We start from the raw sequence: 26,856 nt of genomic DNA on the forward strand, positions 1-26,856 counted from the left end.
TAATTCTTCCCATGGTACTCTGATCTAATCCCATGGTTTTCAGTATCATCTTTACACTGACGACTCCCAGATCTACCTCTCCACACCAGAAATATCATCAGGAATCCAGGCCGAAGTATCAGCCTGCCTGTCTGACATTGCTCCCTGGATGTCTCAGCGCCATCTGAAACTAAACATGACCAAGACTGAGCTTCTTATCTTTCCACCTAAACCAACCTCTCCTCTTCCCCCATTCTCTATTTCTGTGGATAACACTCTCATCCTTCCTGTCTCATCAGCTCGTAATCTTGGGGTCATCTTCGACTCCTCCCTCTCCTCTGCACATATTCAGCAGACTGCTAAAACCTGTTGTTTCTTTCTCTATAATATTACCAAAATTTGCCCTTTCCTTTCTGAGCACACTACCAGAACCCTCATCCACACTCTCATCACCTCTCGCTTAGACTATTGCAACTTGCTTCTCACAGGTCTCCCACTTAGCCATCTCTCTCCTCCTTCAATCTGTTCAAAATTCTGCTGCACGACTAATATTCCGCCAGTGTCGTTATGCTCATATTAGCCCTCTCCTCAAATCATTTCACTGGCTTCCTATCCGTTTACGCATACAGTTCAAACTCCTCTTATTGACCTATAATTGCATTCACTCTGCAGCTCCTCAGTACCTCTCCACTCTCATCTCTCCCTACATTCCTCCCCGGGAACTCCGTTCACTGGGTAAATCTCTGTTATCTGCACCCTTCTCCACTGCTAACTCCAGACTCCGTTCCTTTTATCTTGCTGCACCATATGCCTGGAATAGACTTCCTGAGCCAGTACGTCAAGCTCCATCTCTGGCCGCCGTGCCGAGTGGCTGCTTTTCCCCCTCAGGTGCATGCTCTGTTTTGAAACTGAGCATGCGTGACGAAAGAAAACAGCAGCTATTCTTAAATTTTTACATCCCATTCATTCTGGACTGGTCTGGTGAACAAAAGGAAAGAAAGTTAGGTAAGACCAAATGTTTCTTTGTCAAAGATCAACTGTTTCTGAATGAGTAGATAAATGCTCTGAGTGATGGAGGAAGGGTCAACGGTAGAGAAGTGAGACATTGCCACAGAGTCCAGTCTTGTGTGAAGTGAGATTTAAACTGATAGAGTATCCATTATCCCTGAATGTTAAGCTAATTGGAAGTTTAATTGGCAGTATGAACATTCATACTCTCTGCTTGCTTGTTTTCTCCTCATTTTTTGGCAGTATGAAAATTCATACTCTCTGCTTGCTTGTTTTTTTTCCTAAAGCCAACTTTCTTCAAGATCTGCTGCTGGAAACCATGGGACCCTCTTTCACACGTCTCTCACGGATGGGCAGCAGCTACTTGAATGAATTAGTAGACAGCACACTGGTACTTGATGTAAAGGACACTTCATTGGCAAGGTAATTCTCAGCTGTGGGGTTTTTTTTTTTTCCCATGATTATGGTAAGAAAAGTTGGAGATGTTTCATTTGTTTTCTAGAAGAATTTTATAACATTTTATGGTTAGAAGCATTGTGCTGTGTGTGTACGTATGTATGCAAGATGATTTTAAAAAGTTGCTGATTCTTTGTAGCTCTTATATTTACAGAGCTATTTGCAAGAGTTTTGCCCCCTAATTAGAAAGGGGTTTCAGCTTTTGAAAGGGCGGACAAAATCTTTACTTTAGAGGTCTTGGAGGAGAAAGTAATATGTGAATCTCCTGATATTTATTTGTTAACAAGATTTTAATTTATAGATAAGACTTCCGGTGACGTCATGAGCTAAGGAGCAGCGCGCTCTCGAAGCTCTGAGACCCCTGGCTCCATTAAAATCTAAATCTTGAAGAAAAACCCGTACGGAGCGATTTCGCTGTATGGAAAAATATTATCAGGTGCTCCCGAAAGACATGGCGCAAAAATCCACAAAAAAAGACAAGCTTAAAACGGGTAGCGGAGATAACAAGATGGCGGAGGAGCCCGTGACTGTGGAGCCCATGTTCACTGAAAATCAACTCACGCAACTTACCCAGGCAATCACGAAGGCATGGGAGCCGAAATGGGAAGCGATGAATATCAAAATAGAGGCCTACCAGACCACATTGGATGGGATGGGAATCCGGATCGGAGACTTAGAGGCCAGAGTTTCCGCCGTTGAGGATGATGCACGTGGATTTAGCCCGGACATTGTGGCCATGCGACGTCAGCTCGCGGATCAGAGGAACTTATTAGATGATTTCGAAAATCGAGCACGTCGTAATAATATCCGAATTGTGGGACTAGATGAAACGCTCCCGGAAAGAAACCTCGACACATGGCTAGAAACATGGCTTTCAAAAGAATTAGCGATAACAGACACGATGGGACCACTTATTGTGGAAAGAGCGCACCGTGTGGGTCGTCAAAAAGAGGATCAATATAATAATCGACCACGTGTGGTTGTCGCGAAAATATTGAATTATCGTCACAAACTGGAAATCTTGCAGGGTTTTAAACATAAGAGAGATACGCTGAAATACAACAAAAAGAATGTGCTGATTTTCCAAGACTTTTCTGCACTAGTTCAAGAGAAACGGAGGCAATATCACGCAATCTGTTCAGCTTTGGTACTTAAGAAAGTACGCTTTATATTGCAATATCCAGCTCAATTAAAAGTGCATATCCAGGACAAGTGGGAAATATTTACCACAGTATCAGCTGCAAAAAAACATCTAGTTGGAAATAACATTATTGACGCTGTTTGAACATAAGTGTGTTTTGCATTTTTGGAAGTTGCGGGGTCTGAAGCTTTACAAGTGGGTATACATACGCATATTTGAATAACAAATGGAGTTAGGGGTCTCTACTGTTCACCGAGGTCCTACTCTCAACACCTGACTAGTTTAGGTGGATGAGGAAGGGTATTTGTGGGGTTGATGGGATAAGGAGATGGGAGGGGGGAAGGGAAAATAGATTTAGGGGAAATCTTTGGCAGATGGTCAGTGGAAAATGTTTATTTAGAAGTTTAGTGATAGTATGTCTATGTGCACAGATTAGGAAAAATTTGATATGTTCCAATGTATACTTGATGAACAAGGGGATACTCTTGTATGATGGTGCTGATGGGAATGTCAACGTTATCTCTGTGGCATGCCAATTAGAATAATATCTTGGAATGTGGGAGGTATAACCTCCCCTATAAAGCGAAATAAAATCTTAACGGCCTTGAAAAGATATAAGGCTGATATAGTTTGCCTCCAAGAAACGAGGCTCAATGATGTAGAACATGCAAAATTGAAGAGATCATGGGTGGGGGAATGCTATGCAGTGGCAGCCAAGGGGCGTCGAGGAGGAGTGGTGGTTTTAACCCGAAAAGGATTAGCATGTAAAATAACGGTAGTGGAGAAAGGGGAACACGGGCGTACTCTCCTTTTAAAGGTTTGGATGCTGGGCATGGAATTCCTATTAGTGGGGGTATATGGTCCCAATGAATATGACCCCGGGTTTTACAGATCATTAGAGAATAGCTGTACTCAACATAAAACAAGTAAACTGTTAGTACTGGGTGATTTTAATTTAGTGTCAAACCCAAAAGAAGATACTTCAAATCCTACTTCACCACACTATTTAGGTCAGAGGGCGAAAGGATTGAAAATGTTCACAAAAGCTCTGAATTTAGTAGATACCTGGAGAGTGATGCATCCTGGGGAAAAAGATTACACACATAGATCCAGGGCACACGGTACTTTAGCGAGACTAGATTATATATTTTTAGAAAGATCTATGTTCTCCCAAGTAAAAACAGCACATATAGGACCGGAAGAAATATCAGACCATGCATCAGTGTGGTTAGATCTTGAGATCACGGGTGGGAATGTTGGAGGAGCAGGATGGAGATATCCAGCATATTTGCATAAAGACCCTCTGTTTCAGAAATATCTGACAAGTAAATGGGAGGACTATGACATTAATAATAGGGAGCATGCACAAACAGATCCATTATTGTTTTGGTCTGCCTCAAAGGCAGTCTTGAGAGGTGACCTCATAGCATACTGTAATATTAAAAGAAAGCGAAGGGTGGCAAACATTCTGCGCTTAGAGAAACAACTAGCGAAAGCAAAAAGAATTTATGCACATAACCATACATTAGCTAGTTTAGAGAACATGAAAGCAATTCAAGTAACTCTGAATACTTTACTGCATGAACATGAGACCAGATCCTCAATTTATTATAAATTTAAATTACAACGTTTTGGCAACAAAACAGGAAGGTTATTAACCAGAGTTATCAAAAATTGGAGTGTACCCCGGGTGGTGGCTGCGTTAAAGGAGAATACAGGGAAAATTATAGTCACACAGAATGAAATTGGGCAGGCCTTTACTAAACATTTTGCTTCCCTTTACTCAGCCGGTGCTAAACCAGAATCAAACTCGATACAAGAATATTTAGATCAGGCGGGGCTTACAAAATTGACGAGTGAGGAGTCAGCTGTGCTAAATGCACCACTGACTTTAGAAGAATTGCAACAAGCGATTAAAAAACTTAAATTACGCAAAGCACCAGGACCCGATGGATATTCTGGGGAATATTATAAAAGTTTGCCCCTAGAGGCGCAACTGGCGTTACTAGAATACTTTGAAGAGGTAATAGAGAGAAAGGGATTCCCACGCTATGCTAATTCAACCTTAATTACATTAATACCAAAACCAGGAAGGCCACATAATAGAGCAGAAGATTTCCGACCAATATCCTTATTGAATGTAGACACAAAATTGTTAGCAGGAATACTGGCGGAAAGAATTGCAAAATACTTACCAAAATTAATTGGAATGGAACAAGTGGGCTTCGTTAGGAACAGGCAGGCCACACATAATGTACGCCGCCTATTATTGGCGATAGCATCCAGTCAAGAGGGGGAGATACCATCAGTAATAGTGAGTTTAGATGCAGATAAAGCATTTGACAGGGTAGGGTGGGAATACTTGATACATACCATGGAAACTATGGGAATCACAGGCTGGTTTTTGAGAGCGACACAAGCACTTTACCACAAACCAAGTGCACAAGTATTAGTCAATGGATTAAGAGGGAAGGAATTTGAGATTATGAGGGGTACTAGACAAGGATGCCCTCTTTCACCTTCCCTCTTTGTGATATCATTAGAGCCACTCATACGTACACTTCTGAGACAGAGAAACATTACAGGAATATCTGTGGCAGAGCAGCAGGTGAAGGTATTAGCCTTCGCTGATGACTTGCTGTTGACTATCACTGACCCACCTAGATCAATGCGAGCCATGTTCACTGAGATAAATAGATATGGGCAAATATCAGGTCTCAAACTAAATATGTCCAAATCATCAGCACTAGAGGTAGTTCAAGGAGACAATCAGAACTGGAAGAATAAATTTCCCCTCATTTGGGAGAAGAGATATATTAAGTATTTAGGAATTCGTATTCCAAACCAATTGTCACAGCTATATGAATTGAACATACAAAAATTACTTACAGACATGAAAACAAGCTTACAAACATGGAGTGCACTTCCAGTATCCCTATTAGGAAGAATAGCATTATTCAATATGATCATAGCACCCCGATGGATTTACTGCTTTCAAACTATACCACTGTATCTGAAAAGAAAAGATGAACATATTTTAAACCAACAGTTGCAGACATTTCTCTGGAAAGGGAAAAAGGCCCAATTATCTGTTAACTCTTTAAGTATACCAGTGGAATATGGGGGGTTAGGACTCTTAAACCTTCGATATCTTAATGTTGCTAGTGGAATGAGGCATATAAACGACTGGTATAGGAATACCAATGATTATACAAATACAACCTTAGAGCTAAGCCTTACCCCGAAATTACATTTTAGCAATTATTTACATGCAACAGGTGCACCAATACCATATACTCTAAAATCTTCGGGGATCATGCCAACAGCTAGGGCGGTGTGGAGATGGGTGTGCCGGTTGCATCAATTTGACATAAAGGTGACACCATATTTACAAATTTGTGATAACTTTGCTTTTGTACCAGGTCAAATGTATTCTGTTTTTCACAAATGGAAACAAAAAGGGATAGTATATTTGCTGCAGGTGGTGACTAAAGAGGGTCATGTACGAACATTTCTAGACTTACAAAATGAGTATGCACTATTGGACAGTGATAAATTTTACTACGGACAATTGAGCCACTATATATCTACACTACTATGGACATCGTTGACAGAAGATGTCCAGGAAGAGCTCTCCTCGGCCTTTACTCTAGAGTCACAGCAAAGAGTACCGATGTCATATCATCACAGACACATACGGGATACAGCTCCAGAATTGGAATACCGTAGATTGGCACATCTGTGGACTGAGGACTTACAAATAACAATTTTGGAACCACAGCTAAAATCTCATGTCCGACAGATAAGACGAATCACAGATTTTGCGACCCACTGGGAATTACAATATAAAATAGCCTTACGCCTGTACATTTCACCAAAAAGAGCATTTTACATGGGAATATCGCCCTGGGGAGAGTGTGTAAAATGTGATGCACCGGGAGCTACTCTGGGCCATCTACTTTGGACTTGTGTCGGTATACAACAATTTTGGAAACAAATTATAACATGGGTCACCAAGATATGGAAACAGATATGGCACTATGAACCACTGTTGCTATTTGGACACCCAAATTTGGGGATGTCCTCGAAAAAGAAAGGATATACGGCCTTTGTACAGAGAGCAATAATTGTTGGAAAACAAACGATTCTTACAGAGTGGTTATCCCCTCAATATCCTACATGGCAGCAGTGGCACACTCGTATGGTATCTCTGTTGCGTTTGGAACGTATGTCTGTAAGAGATATGGAGTCAAAGATTGGAGAAACGTTCCAGCAACGTTGGAGTCCGTTTTGGGACTCAATGACATCTGCAGCACGTAGTCACATATTGAATTACTGACTAAGCCAATATGACTTATAAAGATCAGGGGAGGGAGGGAAAGGGAAAGGGGGGGAAGGGGGGTGGGGGGGAGAAGGGAGAAAAGCTTTCAAAAAGATAATAGAAAACAAAATTAATACAGAACATTGTATGTATAATTATATGAAGACAGTTTGTTAAAGCTTTATTTTCACAAGTGTATGGAAGAATTGTGTAAATACGAGGTAACATATGATTGTTCTTTAATAAAAATAGATTTAAACATAATTTATAGATATACATTAGTTCCCGGTTCCTCAGGATTATTTTCTTAGATGTCTCTGTAGAAGCCGCTGCAAAACTGGTAAGGTACTACATGCTAGTTTACAGGAGTACATATGAAAAGAAGCTAGGGTAGGTCTGGCTTCATCCTTTTGCCATGGAGATAGAAGGGCATGCTCCAACAGTGGCACTGGTGATTTCTGTGGCATGTCTGGGTGAATTGCTGTGTATCTTGGAATTTTGTTTTTCCTCAAGTCCGTTTGTGTACCTTCACATGGGTGATCCTGTTACCTAAAGCCCATATGAAATCTCATCCCGATGACAGTACAGTAGAAATAATGGTAGGTAGGAAAAGAGATACTGGCCACACATTGCCCAGGATAAAAGGGGAGCTCATTTGTAACTTATGCACTAGGGGTAAAGATGGTGGTAATGGGAATGCAAAACCTTCAAAAGACTAGCCACCTTATAATTGAAAGAGAAAAACGCCTAGATTTCGACCCAAATCGGGAGATAGACATTTATCTCACAAAAACGAATAAATCGGTATAATGGAAAGCCGATTTTGGACGTTTTCAACTGCACTCCATCGCGGAAGCGTACAAAGTTGACGGGGGCGTGTCGGAGGCGTGGCGAAGGCGGGACTGGGGCGTGGTTATCGGCCGAGGAGAGATGGGCGCTTTTCGCCGATAATGGAAAAAAAGGATGTGTTTGTAGCTAGAATTTAGGGCACTTTTCCTGGACCCTGTTTTTTCCACGAATAAGGCCCCAAAAAGTGCCCTAAATGACCAGATTACCCCCAGAGGGAATCGGGGATGACCTCCCCTGACTCCCCCAGTGGTCACTAACCCCCTCCCACCACAAAACATGATGTTTCACAACTTTTTATTTTCACCCTCAAATGTCATACCCACCTCCCTTGGCAGCAGTATGCAGGTCCCTGGAGCAGTTGTTAGGGGGTGCAGTGGACTTCAGGCAGGTGGACCCAGGCCCATCCCCCCTACCTGTTACAATTGTGCTGCTTAATGCTTAGTCGTCCAACCCCCCCAAACCCACTGTACCCACATGTAGGTGCCCCCCTTCACCCCTTAGGGCTATAATAATGGTGTAGACTTGTGGGCAGTGGGTTTTGAGGGGGATTTGGGGGGCTCAACACACAAGGGAAGGGTGCTATGCACCTGGGAGCTCTTTTACCTTTTTTTTTTGTTTTTGTAAAAGTGCCCCCTAGGGTGCCCGGTTGGTGTCCTGGCATGTGAGGGGGACCAGTGCACTACGAATCCTGGCCCCTCCCACGAACAAATGCCTTGGATTTATTCGTTTTTGAGCTGGGCGCTTTCATTTTCCATTATCACTGAAAAACAAAAACGCCCAGCTCACAAATTGTCGAATAAAACATGGACGTCTATTTTTTTTTCGAACATACGGTTTGGTCCGCCCCTTCACGGACCCGTTCTCGGAGATAAACGCCCATGGAGATAGACGTTTTCGTTCAATTATGCCCCTCTATATCATCCATTTTGCAGCAAAAGGCCATGGTCAATATGTTCATAGACCCACTGCAGCAGGAGAGTAACTGTTTTACTTGTCTCTGTAGTTTGAAGACTGAAAACTGTTAGGTGAGCTCCTCAATGTGTTTATCTTAATGGTACTTTTTTTTTTTTTTTTAACATGCTGTAAGCCCAGTATTTGAATACAGAGGATACACAAATTGTTTGCCAGAAAATGGAAGAAAGAGGAGAAAATATTTTTTCCCTCAAAGAATAGTTAAGCTTTGGAACTCGCTGCTGGAGGATGTGGTATCAGCAGTTAGCATATCTGGATTTAAAAAAAGGTTTGGACAAGTTCCTGGAGGAAAAATCCATAGTCTGTTATTGAGATTGACATGGGAGAAGCCACTGTGCTTGCCCCGGGATTGGTAGCATGGGATGTTGCTACTAATTGTTGTTTTTTTTTCCGGGTACTTGTGACCTACTCCAGGGACACTGGGCTAGATGGATCATTGGTCTGACCCAGTATGACTATTATGTTCTTATGTATGTTGCAGGAAAAGCTGGATAAATTAAAGAAAAACAATTAAAGGACTGATTTATCAACAGTAATTGATCAATGCTGCAGATGTTATTTTGGAGAGGAGTGAAAAAAGAGATGCCAAAAATATTGGACAGAGTAACAAGGGATAACTGGATGCCAAGCAGGAGGGAGAGTGGTATATGGAAGAATGAGGATGAAATACAGGATGGGCCAGTAAGTGGAGGGGAATTTACATAGGAGGATTTGAGTAATATAGAACAGAACCCACACGGATCTGCTTCACTAAAATTAAGAGGAAACTCACACAACACACGTGAAGATTCAAGGCCACTCTTTTGAAGGAGGAAAGGGATCTCATCCTACTGTGGCAACTGGAAACTGTATTTCTTAGCAGACCACAGTGAAAAAGTAATCACCAATCCCAAAAACCTCCCAATAGAGATTTTAGAATGTTTTTGAGATTTTTTCAAAAACATTTTTTGCAAATTGATATTGTGTAAATCAATTATGTTCTGTATTCAATTTCAAACACAATATCAAAATTGCTTCATAACAATTACACACTCTAAAGCCCCTTTTGGCAATGTCCCACAAAAAAACGGGAATTTATCTGAATCCTGCAGGGCCCACGTAGCAGCAACAACAATGTTAGGAAGCTGCTCAGTCTGGTCCCAACAGACCCGTTTTGCTGTAGCTTCTTCAGGATATCGACTGTGAACAGTCTGCACGGCTGCAAAACAAAAAGGGCTTGTTGAAACCATAAACACAAAACAAGAAAAAAAAAAAAAAAAGAAAACACCTCAAAACATCAAAACTATTGTAATATTGACTGTCTGCTGCAAACAGGGTTTCTCTACTGTTACTGATGAGCAAACCAAAAAGATGAACTCGCCATCTTAAAAGCAGCTGCCGACCGAGTCCCACCAATTAGCGTGGACCCAGTCAGACAACGTAATATCAGCCCATAGCAAAAAGGCATATACACAGATTCCACACTGTCAAAAACGCCCCATTTCAAATGCAAAATCAAAACAAGCAGGACCCAAATAGGATCATGCAAAAACAAAAAATCAAAAAGAAGTGAGAAATGCATACATCAAAAAGCCACAATTTTAACAGCAAAAATTTAGCGCTGCCTAAGGCTACTACTTATAAAAAGACAGCTCAGTGGATGACAAGAGTTCAGACCCTTAGGTTCCAGGGACTGTAAACGGAAAATCCAGCGTTGTTCTAAACAAAGTAATCTCTTTCTATGGTCACCTCTCCTGATGTGCTCAAACACTTTGTCACTAGCCCAAACTTGAAATTCCTCAAAAGAATGATTGGAGTCTCTACAATGGGCAACCAAAGGAGTCCCCAATTTATGGTTTCTCAGGCATGATTTGTGACCGTAGAAAGAGATTACTTTGTTTAGAACAATGCTGGATTTTCCGTTTGCAGTCCCTGGAACCTAAGGGTCTGAACTCTGTTATCCACTGGGCTGTCTTTTTATAAGTAGCAGCCTTGGGCAGCTCTAAATTTTTGCTGTGGAAATTTTTGCTGTTAAAATCGTGAATTTTTGTGGTTAAAATTGTGGCTTTTTGATGCTTGCACTTCTCACTTCTTTTTGATTGATTTTTTATTTTTCATTTTTTTATCCTATTTGGGTCCTGCTTGTTTTGATTTTGCGTTTGAAATGGGGCGTTTTTGACAGTGTGGAATCTGTGTATATGCCTTTTCGCTATGGGCTGATATTATGTGTATGACTGGGTCCGCGCTGATTGGTGGGACTCGGTCGGCAGCTGCCTTTAAGATGGCCGCGAGTTCAGCTTTTTGGTTTGCTCGTCAGTAACAGTAGAGCATCCCTGTTTGCAGCCAAGAGTCAGTATTACAATAGTTTTGATGTTTTGAGGTGTTTTCTTTTCTTTTTGCTTTTCTTCTTGTTTTGTGTTTATGGTTTTAACAAGCCCTTTTTGTTTTGTAGCCATGCAGCCTGTTCACAGTCTGTTTCCTGAAGAACCTACAGCAAAACTGGTCCCTTGGGACCAGACTGAGCAGATTCCTAACATTGTTGCTGCTATGTGGGCACTGCAGGATTCAGATAAGTTCCCATTTTTTGTGGGACATTGCCAAAAGGGGCTTTAGAGTGTGTGATTGTTATGAAGCACGAGAGCAATTTTGATATTGTGTTTGAAATTGAATACAGAACATAATTGATTTACACAATATCAATTTGCAAAAGATTTTTTTTGAAAAAAACCTCAAAAAAATTATTTCTAAAATCTCTATTGGGAGGTTTTTGGGATCGGTGATTTACTTTTTCACTGTGGTCTACTAAGAAATACAGTTTCCAGTTGCCACAGTAGGATGAGATCCCTTTCCTCCTTCAAAAAAGAGTGGCCTTGAATCTTCACGTGTGTTGTGTAATATAGAACAGGCCATGGGACAGAAAGAGAACACCCTAAGTCAGGAGAGAGATCGAAATTTGGCAGTAGAGAATGACACAGGGACAAAATTAGTCCCCGCCCCATCCCTGTGGGATCAGTCCTCATCTGCACAAGCCTCGAAAATTTATGATTTTATATCAAAATCTTTTTATTAAAGTATAAAAAGAACAATATTCTGTACAATTGTTGTTTATAAATCACAAATAGAAAACGATAACATCCAGCAACTATAACCTCGTCACCCCCTACCCTTCCAACCCCCAAAATATCTGACTTTTACTACTCCAAGGAACCTTAATCCACCCTGTTAAAATGTTCAGGGGGACAAAATACATCCTACTCTGTATGCCCTCGCGGGGGAGAAATATGCCCTATGAAGCACTGTTCTGATTTTTTAACCTGTGAATGAATAATAATCCATCAACAAACTCAGGATTCAGTCTAGCTCTCCTGTCTTCCACAGTCCTTCCCACAATAGAAAATGTCCTCTCAGAAGACGTGCTGGTAGCACAAATGCACAGGAAACCCCATTCAAATTTTGCCAGGTTTTTCGCCAGCAGTTTTGCTTGTTTTTCCAAAACATCGTTATCTGCATTAGAGAAGAGGGTGGAGGTAAACTTTGTCCTCGTCCACATGGTTAACCACATGTCGCCATGCCATTCTCTAGTTGGCAGCTGTTCTCTTGACCTAAATAGAAATTGATAGGTGTGTTGGGGGTGAAGAGAGGGAAAGACAACCAAAGCTATTCTTCATGCCTAAGGTAAAAGAAAAAATAGTAGTGAGGTCAGTAATTTGATAATCTGACATTACAAAGATAAATCCATTTTCTTGACTCAGCAAGGAGGACACTTTTTTCAATAGCAGATTGCTCTGATGCTGGCTCCACCTTCCGCCTGCAGCTTACTTGCCCTCCGTCAGGCTGCCCCGATGATTTTCACTTGGTAATCTCCTTGCTGAAAGCCTCTCCAGCTGACTACATAGGGACTTCCCCGCCAGCCGATTGGCTGTTTGCTTGTTTCTCTACCTCCTCCCAGCTGATTTCATAGGTGCAATCAGCTGGAGGAGATTTCAGCAAGGAGGAGATGATTCTCAAGAGAAAGTCATCGGGAGCAGCCTGAGGGAAGGCAAGTAATTTGCAGGAGGAAGGTGGAGCCAGAATTGGAGCACCCCAGGGGAAAGGAGACAGGGGAACAGTGGAGCCAGAAAGTACTACAGGGGAAAGGAGAGAGTGTAGCAGCGAGATTCCTGGGCTTGCACAGAATATGGACGCTTACTGTGAGTTAGTTCTGCTCATGTACTAAGCGCTTTCCCTATCGAGCTGCTTGCTAAATTTACGTGAATCTCATTTACATGCGAATTCTTTTGAGCATTGCTCAATATTTCAAAATTGGTTGGTTCTACCATGGATCTAAACAGACACTGTTTTTAACGGGGACGTTTGAGCATAGGCCCCATAGTTTATTGAGTTTTGGGTCCTGTTTACCTTATTTTGTGGGCAAAGGTTGAAATTCTATTTATAAATTTGCTTTTCTTTTCCTGATTATTTGTTCTGATTTTTCTTGTGCTTGGAAGTTTTGAAGTGAAATTTTGAAAAAAATTTATTTAAATAAATAAAGCAGTAACAGACCCAAGTATTGGGTTCTCAACATTTATTTTCATACTTTAGCATTAAAGTTGGAGAAGTATTCCAATGAGCAGAAGGAATAACTGAGAATCCTCCGGTACATATAGGAAAGGAAACAGAATTTGCAAAACAAGAGAAACTGTTTTGAAAAAAAAATTAGCAAACAAGGAAAAACAAGTGGTAAGTACACAAATACAACAGAAAATACAAACCATACGTGGATCAAATTTGGACACATGAATTGAAACCTAAAGAATGAGAGACTTGCAATCCAGTATAGTGCATTATGGACTAGATGACTCGCCGAGTATAGAGAAAACAGGTAAGGCAGATATGTAGTTTTTATAAGAAAGAATTGGAAACAGTTATCTTGTAGTTGACTGTGAAAGCTCTGATGGGAGAAAAAGCACAACAGGAGTAATGCCAGCAACTACTTTTTCACAGAGAGGGTGATGGATACCTAGAATGCCTTCCGTGGGAGATGGTGGAGATGAAAACCTATAACGGAATTTAAAAATGTGTGTGATTAAAAACAAAGGACTCGTATATGGAAAGAGAACGGAACCAAACAAAATTAAACAAACTTAGCAGTGCTTAGGTGACAACTCGAGTAGTTGGGGAAATAAAGCCAGTGCCAAGCAGACTTCTATGGCCTGTGCCTTGATCATGGCTGGTTGGATCTAGATGGGCTGGAGTGGGGCTTTGATGGTAGCTCCAATAGTTGGGGAACAAGGCCAGTGCTGGACAGACTTCTGTGGTCTGTGCCCTGAAAATGGCAAGGAGAAATCAAGATCAAGTAGGCGTATGTATTATCACATCATATCATATGCTACATGTCTGGCTTGTTGCGCTGACTGGATGGACTGTACAGTCTTTATCTGCCTTCATGTACTATGTAATGTGGCACGTCTAATCCATTGGAAACTTTTTTTTTCTCTAATCACTACAGTATCGCGATACTAGAACATTATTGATTATAACCGTAAGAGAACTGAGGAAAACAATGGGGTTATGATTGCCTGGGATATTTCCATTTCAACTGATTTATAAAGTCTGTTGTAAGAAAACTGGACATAAATTCTAAAGGAGAGGCTCTTCGCCCTCTCCACACAATTCACGGGATAGTCAGATACCAAGAAATGCAGTCAGAACAGGGAAATGTGACTGAAAGAGACATGTTTCCCATCATACTGGGTGCCACAGGCCTGAATTAAAAGCAATTGTCTAAGTCACACTTTGAAAGGCTGCCTATATGTCTTATGCCTTTTGAACTCCGGAAGAAAGTTCTTTGGCATAATGCATGTACATTTTTAAAGGGTTGTCTAAAATCAAGTTAGAGAAGTGCTTTCTGAGTGTGGGTTGTGCTACAATGCTGACAACTGTGGAAATTGTCTCTTTTTTCTTTTTAGCTATATACCGGCTGTGATTGATTTGACCTCTGAGCTCCTTGTGCTTGAATCCAAGAACCAAGAAATGGAACTGGAGCTGACTAATCTAAGGAAGAAATTAACAGCAGCATTAGTGCTGGAGAAAACTCTTCAAGAGTATGTATGCATTTTTTTTATAGCAAAAGGGAGGAAGAAAGAAAAGTTCTTATATTCCTCAGTGAGGAGAACAAGAAAGGAGAAAAAGATAGGGGAGGACCAATCCAAAACAACACCTGGTGAGGTAAAAATTAAAAATAAATTAGTAAGTACAAAATTGACAATACAGGAAAGACTTGACGCAGATCTGCATTTTGGCACACAGGTGCGTGCCTCGGGAGTCAATGATATCCGTATAAGTGGTCTTAAGTAGCAAAATCCTCAATTTCATGTATAAAAACAACAAAGATACACGTAAAGGAAATAGAGATGCTGGTCAGGGAGGTTCTCAAACATTGAAGGAATACCTTTGGTATGGTAGGACAGTGCCTCAGTACCTCCTTCCCAGAATCCCTCTCTCTCTTTAAATCTTCCAGTTGCAGGTACAGGATCATGTCCAATTCATCCTGTACCTGCGAGTGGAAGGTTTGAAGAAAGATGGATTCCAAGAAGGAGGTACTGAGGCACTGTCCTATCACACCAAAGACATTCCTTCAATGTTTGAGAATCTCCCTGACCAGCATCTCCACTTCCTCTAAGTGTATCTTTGTTTTTGTACATAAAATTGAGGATTTTGCCAATTAAGACCACTTGTCCGGATATTGTTGACTCCTGAGGCAGGTGCCTGTGTGCCGAAACGCAGATCTGTGTCGAGTCTTTCCTATATTGTCAATCATTTTTTTTTTTAATTTTACCTCATTAGGTGTTAGTTTGGTTTGGTCCTCCCCTATCTTTTTCTCCTTACTTGGACATTTTGCACTAGGGGAGCATCTTTTTTGTCAGTGAGAACACCAGATAGGTTGCACCAAGTGACCAAACCTGTTTCATAAGAAATACTAACCCCCCCTGTTTACTAAGCCATGCAGCAATGCTGACGCTGCTCATTCTAAGTGAATGGACTGAGTTGGCATTAGCTCATGGCAGCCACTAGCATGTCTTAGTAAACGGGGGGTTAGTGTGATATGTTTTACTCCTCTAAAGAGGCTCAGATAAGGTTTCTAAAGCATGCCTAACTGGACATCTGTGCAAGGCTGCTGGGGTTTTTTGGCTTTTTTTTTTTTTAATAAATCATGGATGTTTAGCTATGTACATTTCAAGAACATCTTGAATCGGTAAAGATGAATATTCTTATATTTAATAAAATAATGAAAGCACGAAGTACTAGACAATTATCACAATATCATTCAGTAGGAAAAAAGGAGGGAAGGAACACACAAAACCTTATAAACACGGAGAATAAGGAAATCTAATCAGGAAAAATAAAATGGGAGCAAAAAAGAAAAAAAACGTAAGAGGCTAAAACATCAAAAAGAAGCGCTTTCAGTTAGGTGGGGTAACAGCAACCACAAAGCCTGAAGGATTTGACCTGCCATCTATAAAATTCTTCCATTGTTTAGGCTCAAGAAAGACATAATTAGCCTCCAACTTAATACAATAGTTGTGAGGAAACTGTAAGAAGAAAGTAGGCCCCATAGCCAACTTGAGTAGGTCTGGAAAAATCAGGAAATATAAATATTCATTGACCCATAAACAAAGCATTATGAAAGCAGAAATAGTCTCAAAACCCAATTGTGATCAGGTTCAAGGGCGAGCATAGCTATCAGAATAGCATGGGAGAGGACCTCTTGCTGGGAGTGTTCTTTTGTCAGGTCTCTCGGTGAAATGTGAGCCCTTGGGCCGCTGTCACGGAGGTGGCAGCAGCAGGCAAAACCACCCAACAGGAGACAGGCAACCCTAAGACGGGCTGAAGTAGACAGGACTGGAGTGGCTGGGCTGGAGCTGAAGAGGAAAGCAACAAGGAATCCAGGAACAACGTCCTACAGCAGGGTTCAGGCTTGAGAAGCAGGATATAGGATACTCAATACAGGCTTTGGGAAACTGGCACAGCTTGACTGGATCCGGGTTCACCCAAACACTAGGCAGGCAGGGTGTCCATGGAAGCTTAGCTTGGCAGGAAAGAGGACACAGGAGCTACATACAAGCTAAGCTCAAGGGAATGGGAATGACAGATATGCTTGCCAGAGGAAGGGTTAGACTGGAGCTACAGTAGCTAACAGATAGAAAGGAGAGAAATGGCTGCAGCATCAGCCGCTAACCACCCTCAGACAGGGAGCAGAGCCACTGCACAGGGATAACAGAAAGGCTAGAAGCCCACAGAGAATAATATACACAGAAAAGCTGAAAGCCTACAGGTCAGAGAGATACACCCAGAAAGGCTAGAAGCCCACAGAAGGGCTGGAAACCCCCAGGCCGCAGTAATACACCCAGAAGGCCTAGAAGCCCACAGATAAAAGTGATATACACAGATAGACTGGAGGCCCTCAGAGCAATGGGCACAGAAGGGCTGGAAGCCCACAGAACAATAATACCCTGAGCAGGAAAGCAAGAAGCCCACAGGTAAGTAGTAGACTAGGCAGAAAGCCTACGAGCAATAATACCCTGAGCCAGAAGGCAAGGCCCACAGGTGATAGTAACTAGCAAAGCAGAAGAGCTGGAAGCCCACAAGAAAGCTAGGAAAGCTAACTGTGCAAACAGCACACTAACCTCGGGACCTAAGGCACTGCGGAGGCATTGGCAATGCAAAGGCACTGAAGACTAGAACACCAGTTCCTTAAGAAGGCCCTGACAAATGAGGTCACCCCTTCAGGCCACAGGCATGGAGCATACAGAAGCCCAGAGAGACCTAACCCACACAGGTGTAGTCTAGTGAGGTAATTAGTGTCAGGCTGGAAGCAGCCAGCCCACCCAGCCTGAGACAGAGCTACCTCAGGAACAGCCCACTGAAGTACAGAGAGGCCCAATACACATAAGTGTAGAGTAGTGAAGCAATTAGAGCAGCCAGCCCACAGAGACAGAGATAGAGCTAACTTAGGAACAGTATACTGAAGCACAGAGAGGTTAAACCCACACAGGTGCAGTATACTGAGGCAATCAGCGCCATGCTGGAAGTGGCCAGCACCCAGAGACAGAAACAGAGCCAACTCAGAAGTAGACAGAAACCAGCACAGACACTGATTCCCAGAAATAGGGTAAGTCTGAGGGTGGTCACGACCACAGACGTGACACTTAAAAAAAAAAAAGAAAAAAAGTTCACTCCAAACTATATCTGCAGGCTGGTACCCAGATTTAATATAGTAAGCTCTTGAAAGTGAGAGCATAGCTTCCTGAGGGAGTTGCAAAAGTTCTCATGTAAATGGGGGAGATCAAATGTGATTTAGGAAATACAAAAACTGCAATGGAGTCAAGTCTAACATATTTGCCTTGGGTGAATCTCTTCATAAAGGCGATTAATAAATCCTAATAAATAAATATTTATAGTAACCACTAAAACAGTAAACAAGGAAAAAAGACCTCAGACACCTGACACTGATAATTCAGTGTCTTGGGGTAATTATTTTTCATAGATCAAAAAAACTTGTTACTTGCTTGTTTCCAAAAATGTTCATTGCAGTGCTTATATGCTGCTTAGTACTACTTAGTGTGTTGATTGGAACAGCATTCAGTTCATATTTGAAATCATATAACTGTTGTAAAAAAGAAACACTTAACTTTCACCCAACAGTGACCCAACCGTTTCACTATACAGGCTTCCTCAGCACAATCCAGTTGTTGTAGTTAATACATTTCCTCCAGCTTTTATGAAGGTTTAATCCAGATTATCTCCCATTCTGGAACAGCCTTGAAAAAAACAAAAATTGTGGTTACCCAACAAAACTTGCAAACTGGTTCTTATACTTAGAGTAAGATTATTTCTCAGTCTCCGTGCTTTTAACACACTTGCTCCATCAGTACTCACAATAACATGGCTCTGTGTTACGCTGACATGGAACCAACTAATCACATCACTCCATGTCCTTTTTTCAAATGCGAGTGGCCAACATGTCACATTGGAGGTCCAGTCAAAGTCCACGGCATTTCCTGCACTCAGTGGTATCCATTGACGTACCTCCAATGTTCCACTGTTCTTATTGCATATATGACCAATAACAAAGTTAATAAAAATGAGTGGAAACCATATATCAGTTCTTGCTTGCTTGCTTGATAAAGAATTTTACATGAATACTTTCCACTCCATAGAACCTTTGGGATTGAACAATTATAAAGTGCAGAGTCTATGTATCCACTTTCGTTCCTTCTGTAAGAGTCTCTTCTCACGATCACCACAATCGCATTTATGACAAAACATATTAAACAATTGAAGTTGTGTTGTTCATCTTTGCAATGTCTTACCAAGTGTGTCTCCACCCACTCAGTAAACTGGATCTATGTTCATTCAATCTTGTCTTGAGACTTCTAATTGTTTTACCCACATCCAACTTATTGTAAAGACATCACATAACATATACCACAAATTTGGTGTTACCTTTACTAAAATGTCTAAGATGATAAACTTTGCCATCTGTTGGACTAATAAATTGTTTCAATTGCAGCATAATATCACAGCTTTTATAAACACTATATTTATAACGCCCCACAATACTTGGAGTAACTGTTCCTTTTTTTTTTTTTTTAAATTTAAAGAAGTCTTTATTAGGCATCGATAAATAATACAATACATATGTAACACAATACAGAACCATATAGTCTGGTACAAACAATGTACATAACTCTAGCACCCAAAAGGTACCAACATAATATCAATGCTAGGACAAAAACTTATTATACTTCAATTTTTATCCAATTTTTGTGATTTTGAACCCCCCTTCCCCCCTTCACTCCCTCCCCCCCCCCTCCCCCCCATCTATTCCCTACTACCACCCGTCCATCAACCAACACATCTCTCAACCAGAGCACCTTTGTAAGAAGGGTTCCCAAACTCTTTTCCATTTAGACATGGTTTTCCGTTTCACGGCAGTCAGTCTTTCCACCTCACACATTTATCTTACTTTGGTAATCCATCTTCCCATTGGGGGCACCAGCGGGGATTTCCAACTTTGCGCTAAATTTATTCGGGCCGCATGTAGAGCACACCTTGTCAGTAGCCACTGGTCAGACGTTAGACCTGCCGGCCTGGATCCAAGCAGGAAAACTAAGGGATGCCACTGCACAGACCGACCCAGCCACCTCTGGAGTCGTGAGTGAACTGTTCCTTTTTTTATTGGTAAAACAGAGGGTCTTAAAACATCTTTCAGATTGCTTCCTCTAGCATAAGCAGCCCTCAGTCGTGCTTTTCTAAATAAAGGATGTGCCCTGGATAATCTTCCAATGCTTACTATTTTATTTACAATCAGACTTTCATGAGTAAATTTGGTAACAAAAGTGTAAACATCATCCTCCTGCCCGCTTTACTATAATAACTCCGTTATTATATTTAGCTCTTTTATGGGCTTTTCTCAAAATCCCAGTGCCATAACCTCTAGCTGTCAGATCTTTAATCTGTTTCTTAGATTGTTTAAAATCGTTTATGTCACAGCATATTCTTCTATATCTTAAAAATTGCGAGAGTGGCAAACTTTCCTTTAAAGGTCTGGGATGACAAACATATACAGTGGGGGAAATAAGTATTTGATCCCTTGCTGATTTTGTAAGTTTGCCCACTGACAAAGACATGAGCAGCCCATAATTGAAGGGTAGGTTATTGGTAACAGTGAGAGATAGCACATCACAAATTAAATCCGGAAAATCACATTGTGGAAAGTATATGAATTTATTTGCATTCTGCAGAGGGAAATAAGTATTTAATCCCTCTGGCAAACAAGACCTAATACTTGGTGGCAAAACCCTTGTTGGCAAGCACAGCGGTCAGACGTCTTCTGTAGTTGATGATGAGGTTTGCACACATGTCAGGAGGAATTTTGGTCCACTCCTCTTTGCAGATCATCTCTAAATCATTAAGAGTTCTGGGCTGTCGCTTGGCAACTCGCATCTTCAGCTCCCTCCATAAGTTTTCAATGGGATTAAGGTCTGGTGACTGGCTAGGCCACTCCATGACCCTAATGTGCTTCTTCCTGAGCCACTCCTTTGTTGCCTTGGCTGTATGTTTTGGGTCATTGTCGTGCTGGAAGACCCAGCCACGACCCATTTTTAAGGCCCTGGTGGAGGGAAGGAGGTTGTCACTCAGAATTGTACGGTACATGGCCCCATCCATTCTCCCATTGATGCGGTGAAGTAGTCCTGTGCCCTTAGCAGAGAAACACCCCCAAAACATAACATTTCCACCTCCATGCTTGACAGTGGGGACGGTGTTCTTTGGGTCATAGGCAGCATTTCTCTTCCTCCAAACACGGCGAGTTGAGTTCATGCCAAAGAGCTCAATTTTTGTCTCATCTGACCACAGCACCTTCTCCCAATCACTCTCGGCATCATCCAGGTGTTCACTGGCAAACTTCAGACGGGCCGTCACATGTGCCTTCCGGAGCAGGGGGACCTTGCGGGCACTGCAGGATTGCAATCCGTTATGTCGTAATGTGTTACCAATGGTTTTCGTGGTGACAGTGGTCCCAGCTGCCTTGAGATCATTGACAAGTTCCCCCCTTGTAGTTGTAGGCTGCTTTCTAACCTTCCTCATGATCAAGGATACCCCACGAGGTGAGATTTTGCGTGGAGCCCCAGATCTTTGTCGATTGACAGTCATTTTGTACTTCTTCCATTTTCTTACTATGGCACCAACAGTTGTCTCCTTCTCGCCCAGCGTCTTACTGATGGTTTTGTAGCCCATTCCAGCCTTGTGCAGGTGTATGATCTTGTCCCTGACATCCTTAGACAGCTCCTTGCTCTTGGCCATTTTGTAGAGGTTAGAGTCTGACTGATTCACTGAGTCTGTGGACAGGTGTCTTTCATACAGGTGACCATTGCCGACAGCTGTCTGTCATGCAGGTAACGAGTTGATTTGGAGCATCTACCTGGTCTGTAGGGGCCAGATCTCTTACTGGTTGGTGGGGGATCAAATACTTATTTCCCTCTGCAGAATGCAAATAAATTCATATACTTTCCACAATGTGATTTTCCGGATTTAATTTGTGATGTGCTATCTCTCACTGTTACCAATAACCTACCCTTCAATTATGGGCTGCTCATGTCTTTGTCAGTGGGCAAACTTACAAAATCAGCAAGGGATCAAATACTTATTTCCCCCACTGTACATAGTAACATAGTAGATGACAGCAGAAAAAGACCTGCATGGCCCATCCAATCTGCCCAACAAGATAAATTCATATGTGTATACCTTACCTTGATTTGTACCTGTCTTTTTCAGGGCACAGACCGTATAAGTCTGCCCAGCAGGATTCCCCGTCTCCTCCTGCACAGGATTCCTTTGTGTATATCCCACGCATGTTTGAATTCCGTTACCGTTTTCATCTCCACCACCTCCCGCGGGAGGGCATTCCAAGCATCCACCACCCTCTCTGTGAAAAAATACTTCCTGACATCTTCCCTGAGTCTGCCCCCCTTCAATCTCATTTCATGTCCTCTCGTTCTACCGCCTTCCCATCTCTGGAAAAGATTTGTTTGCGGATTAATACCTTTCAAATATTTGAACGTCTGTATCATATCACCCCTGTTCCTCCTTTCCTCCAGGGTATACATGTTCAGGTCAGCAACTCTCTGCTCATACGTCTTGGAACGCAAATCCCATACCATTCTCGTAGCTTTTCTTTGCACCGCTTCCATTTTTTTTAACATCCTTCGCAAGGTACGGCCTCCAAAACTGAACACAATACTCCAGGTGGGGCCTCACCAACGACTTGTACAGGGGCATCAACACTTCCTTTCTTCTGCTGATCACACCTCTCTCTATACAGCCTAGCAACCTTCTCGCTATGGCCATCTGATCTCAAAAATCTATGTATTTATTTAGACATTTATACCCCATGTTATCGCAAATATACTCAAGTTCAACGTGGTTTACAATAAATAAAACAACAGGCAAGGTTACAAAACCATAAACAAAATATCAAGTAAGAGAAGAGTAGCCCAAGTAAGATACAAATAAGAACTAAATAATAAACCATTGATGGCCAGTTATAATCTAACACACTCCATCAATGGGCAGAAACCTCTCAAAGAGGATAGTTTTTCAGTCTTTTGTGAATTACCAAGTAATCAGGCTGACACTTGATTGCCATTGGCAGTGAGTTCCACCACTTAGCAACTTGGTATGTAAAGTCTGCGGAGCGAACCGACTTGTAGCCCACTCTCTTGCAATCTGGAAGATGAAATCTATGGTAGTCCCTAGAAACAGAGCTTATTGCATAGGGAAATAGTCATTAAGGGTTGCATGTAATCTGGTAGCATGCCATATATTATTTGAAAGACAAAAATAAATCATTTAAAAAATAATCCTGGCTTTAATGAGTGGCCAGTGCAGTTTGCATGATAATGGAGTGGCTCTATCAAAGCACGATACCTCGAGGATAAACTGAACTGCTATATTGGGCTGTTTACAGCCGTTTGTGAACACCCTCCTTATATCCTGCATAGATGGAATTGCAGTAATTGAATTGAGTTAAAACAAGGGTTGAATTATCAGTCTAAAGATGTCAAGCAGAAAATATGATCTGAATCGCCTCTGCTTCCTAAGAGACCTGAAGGATTTTTTCACTACTGAAGAAACCTGAGGCTCGAACATGAGGTGACTGTCAATTAATACACCCAGTTCCCTAAGCGTAGCGTCTAGGGGGGTAGGACTTGTTGTCGATGGACAAAATGTATTTGTCGTCTGCTTTCTTATGTACCTTGGTCACAAAACCCTCATTACTCTGATCTAAAAAAGAAATCAGTGTATGAATACTGATATGTAAATTGAATGTTAAAATTGCATGAATTAAGCTATTTTGTGAACATCAAAATCTCTTCCACATTGCCTGGCCACAAAAGAAAAACATCTATGAACCTATTCCATGAATGTACGTGTTCAAAAAATGGTGGTTTAGAAATGCATTCATCTCCAATCCTGTTCATAAATAGACATGCCGCCTAAGGAGTAAATGTGTCATAGTAACATAGTAACATAGTAGATGACGGCAGAAAAAGACCTGCACGGCCCATCCAGTCTGCCCAACAAGATAAACTCATATGTGCTATTTTTTGTGTATACCGTACCTTGATTTGTACCTGTCCTCTTCAGGGCACAGACCGTATAAGCCTACCCAGCACTATCCCCGCCTCCCACCACTGTCTCTGGCACAGACCGTATAAGTCTGCCCAGCACCATCCCCGCCTCCCGCCACCGGCTCTGCCACCCAATCTCGGCTAAGCTCCTTAGGATCCATTCCTTCTGAACAGGATTCCTTTATGTTTGTCCCATGCGTGTTTGAATTCTGTTACCGTTTTCATTTCCACCACCTCCCGCGGGAGGGCATTCCAAGCATATTTTATTTATTTATTTATCTCATTTGTACCCACGAGTTTCCCAACAGTGTCAGGCTCAATGTGGCTTACAACGGACCACAGAGGCAGGCGCCAATGCAGTAAAATGAAGCTTAATACAGCATGTGCTAATGGCCAATAAAACATGTATTTTTCCATTGAGATATCTCACATTATTTTAATTGAGCTTATTAACTCTACCTGTAATTTTGTACCCAAGGAAAGGAGGGTTAAGGGACCATTTTACTAAGCCGCGTAAGCGAGTAAATGTGTCATGCATTTATACACCTGATATTTGCAAATATAATTGCTTTTTAAATAAGAATAATTCTGGTTGAGGCCCATGATGAATTCAGTTGGTACCTCATATGGCCTAATTCTAGCTTCTAAAAATCCATGCAAGACTTGTAACTGTAGGCACTGTTGTATGTCAGAAAATCGCTCGGACAGCAATACTATGGACTCGTATGACCACTGCCTAAATTTGCCTTAGCTCTTGCTAGTCTGTCCACCAATGAAGGAATAGTGAAAAAATGAAAAAACATGTCCTTGGATGAAGTCACCAGCACAGCTATGCCAGGAAAGAAATACAGAATCCATGTTTTCCTTGCAGAAACATGGTCCAGGTCTAACCAGGCTTCAGGCTTACCAAGAGTGAGATCTAGGGAAAGAACCCCTACATAACACATCCTCTTGAGGAATAGATGGGTGCAAAGCTGCGATATCCAAAGTGGCCATCAAAAGCTGGAGGAAATGTATTAACTACAATAATTGGATTGCGCTGTTGGAAACGCAACCCCTGAAAGCCTGTATAGTGAAATGGTTGGGCCACTGTCGGGTGAAAGTTAAATGTTTCTTTTTTTAGAACGGTTATATGATTGGAACAGCACTCAGTTTTTTTATTTTTGTTACATTTGTACCCTGCGCTTTCCCACTCATGGCAGGCTCAGTGCGGCTTACATGGGGCAATGGAGGGTTAAGTGACTTTGCCCAGAGTCACAAGGAGCTGCCTGTGCCTGAAGTGGGAATCGAACCCAGTTCCCCAGGACCAAAGTCCACCACACTAACCACTCCTTCACTAGCAACATTCCATGTAGAAGCCTGCCCCTGCAGCCGCGCGGGCTTCTGTTTCTGTGAGTCTGACATCCTGCATGTACGTGCAGGACGTCAGACTCACAGAAACAGAAGCCTGCGCGGCTGCAAGGGCAGGCTTCTACATGGAATGTTGCTAGTGGAATAGCAACATTAACATTCCATGTAGAATCTCAAATAGTAGCAACATTCCATGTAGAATCTGAAATAGGGAAAGGAAACTGGGACTTGATATGCTGCCTTTCTGTGGGGTTTACATAGTATATAAAGGTACTTATTTGTACCTGGGGCAATGGAGGGTTAAGTGACTTGGTCAGAATCACAAGGAGCTGCCTGTGCCTGCAGTGGGAATCGAACCCAGTTCCCAGGACCAAAGTCCACCACCCTAACCACTGGGCCACTCCTCCACTAGCAACATTCCATGTAGAAGCCTGCCCTTGCAGCCGCCTGTTTCTGTGAGTCTGACGTCCGTACGTGCAGGACGTCAGACTCTCAGACTCACAGAAACAGAGGCCTGCGCGGCTGCAAGGGCAGGCTTCTACATGGAATGTTGCTAGTGGAATAGCAACATTAACATTCCATGTAGAATCTCCAATAGTAGCAACATTCCATGTAGAATCTGAAATAGGGAAAGGGAACTGGGACTTGATATGCTGCCTTTCTGTGGGGTTTACATAGTATATACAGGTACTTATTTGTACCTGGGGCAATGGAGGGTTAAGTGATTTGCCCAGAGTCACAAGGAGCTGCCTGTGCCTGAAGTGGGAATCGAACCCAGTTCCCCAGGACCAGAGTCCACCACCCTAACCACTAGGCCACTCCTCCACTTCAAGTAGCACTATGAAGCACATAAGCACTGCAAATTAACATTTTTTTGAAAAAAGCAAGTAATGAGGTTTTTGACCTATAAATGATGTTAAGTACCCAGGAAGGCATTGAATGATCAGTATTGGGTATCTCAGGTCTTTTTTTTTTTTTTTTTTTTACTGGTTTACTATGTTTTAGTGGTGACTATGCACTTGTTAGACAAGACTCCATTGCGATTTTTTGGTAGGCAACTATTTTTGGAGCACAAGGAGTTTATCTACATGTGATTGGATTTAGGAAATCCCACATCTCAAAACACCTCAGTTGATTTTTTTTTCCATTGCTTCTAATTTATTATGTTCCAATGCTTTATCCTTAATCAAAACTTGCTGTCACAATTTGAAGTTCACCAGCCTGCTGTTGTAATGAATCAAATTCCAAACTCTGAAAAGGATTTCTCCATCTGGCCTATAGCTGCAAGTACCTCCTTCCATTCTGAACCCGAACCTCTGGGCGTCTGGGTCCCAGTAAGGTTGGAATTCTTTCCACTGCTATTAAGCTCCCAAGGAGCTCCTATCCTAGTCAGAGACCCCAACATCACAAGGGTCACTTTCAGAAACTGAACTCAGGAAGGTATCTGTCTTACCAAACAGAACTAGATCTAAGATGCCATCTAACAAAGTTCCAGCTGCACACGCTTCTGCCACAGCTTCAATTTGGGGTATCGGGAGAGTCCTTCGTAGCTCTGGGCTGAAGAAATAATTTCCTCCCCCAGCCAGTGCAAGCTGTACACTGCAGTGCACCTTAATCAAAACTCCCTA

The 26,856-nt window shown here is 42.0% G+C and overlaps 1 protein-coding gene across 1 annotated transcript in view; it reads left to right on the forward strand.

The window, feature by feature from the left end:
- Nucleotides 1-26,856, forward strand: part of LOC115462851 (HAUS augmin-like complex subunit 1) — a 95,007-nt gene that overhangs the window by 29,742 nt on the left and 38,409 nt on the right. Inside the window, exons 3-4 of the mRNA XM_030192895.1 lie at nucleotides 1,275-1,410; nucleotides 14,654-14,788. Of these exons, the coding sequence (XP_030048755.1) occupies nucleotides 1,275-1,410; nucleotides 14,654-14,788 (271 nt within the window). The remainder of the gene's footprint in view (nucleotides 1-1,274; nucleotides 1,411-14,653; nucleotides 14,789-26,856) is intronic.

The sequence above is a fragment of the Microcaecilia unicolor genome, chromosome 2 (assembly GCF_901765095.1).
Source record: "Microcaecilia unicolor chromosome 2, aMicUni1.1, whole genome shotgun sequence".
Taxonomy (NCBI): domain Eukaryota; kingdom Metazoa; phylum Chordata; class Amphibia; order Gymnophiona; family Siphonopidae; genus Microcaecilia; species Microcaecilia unicolor.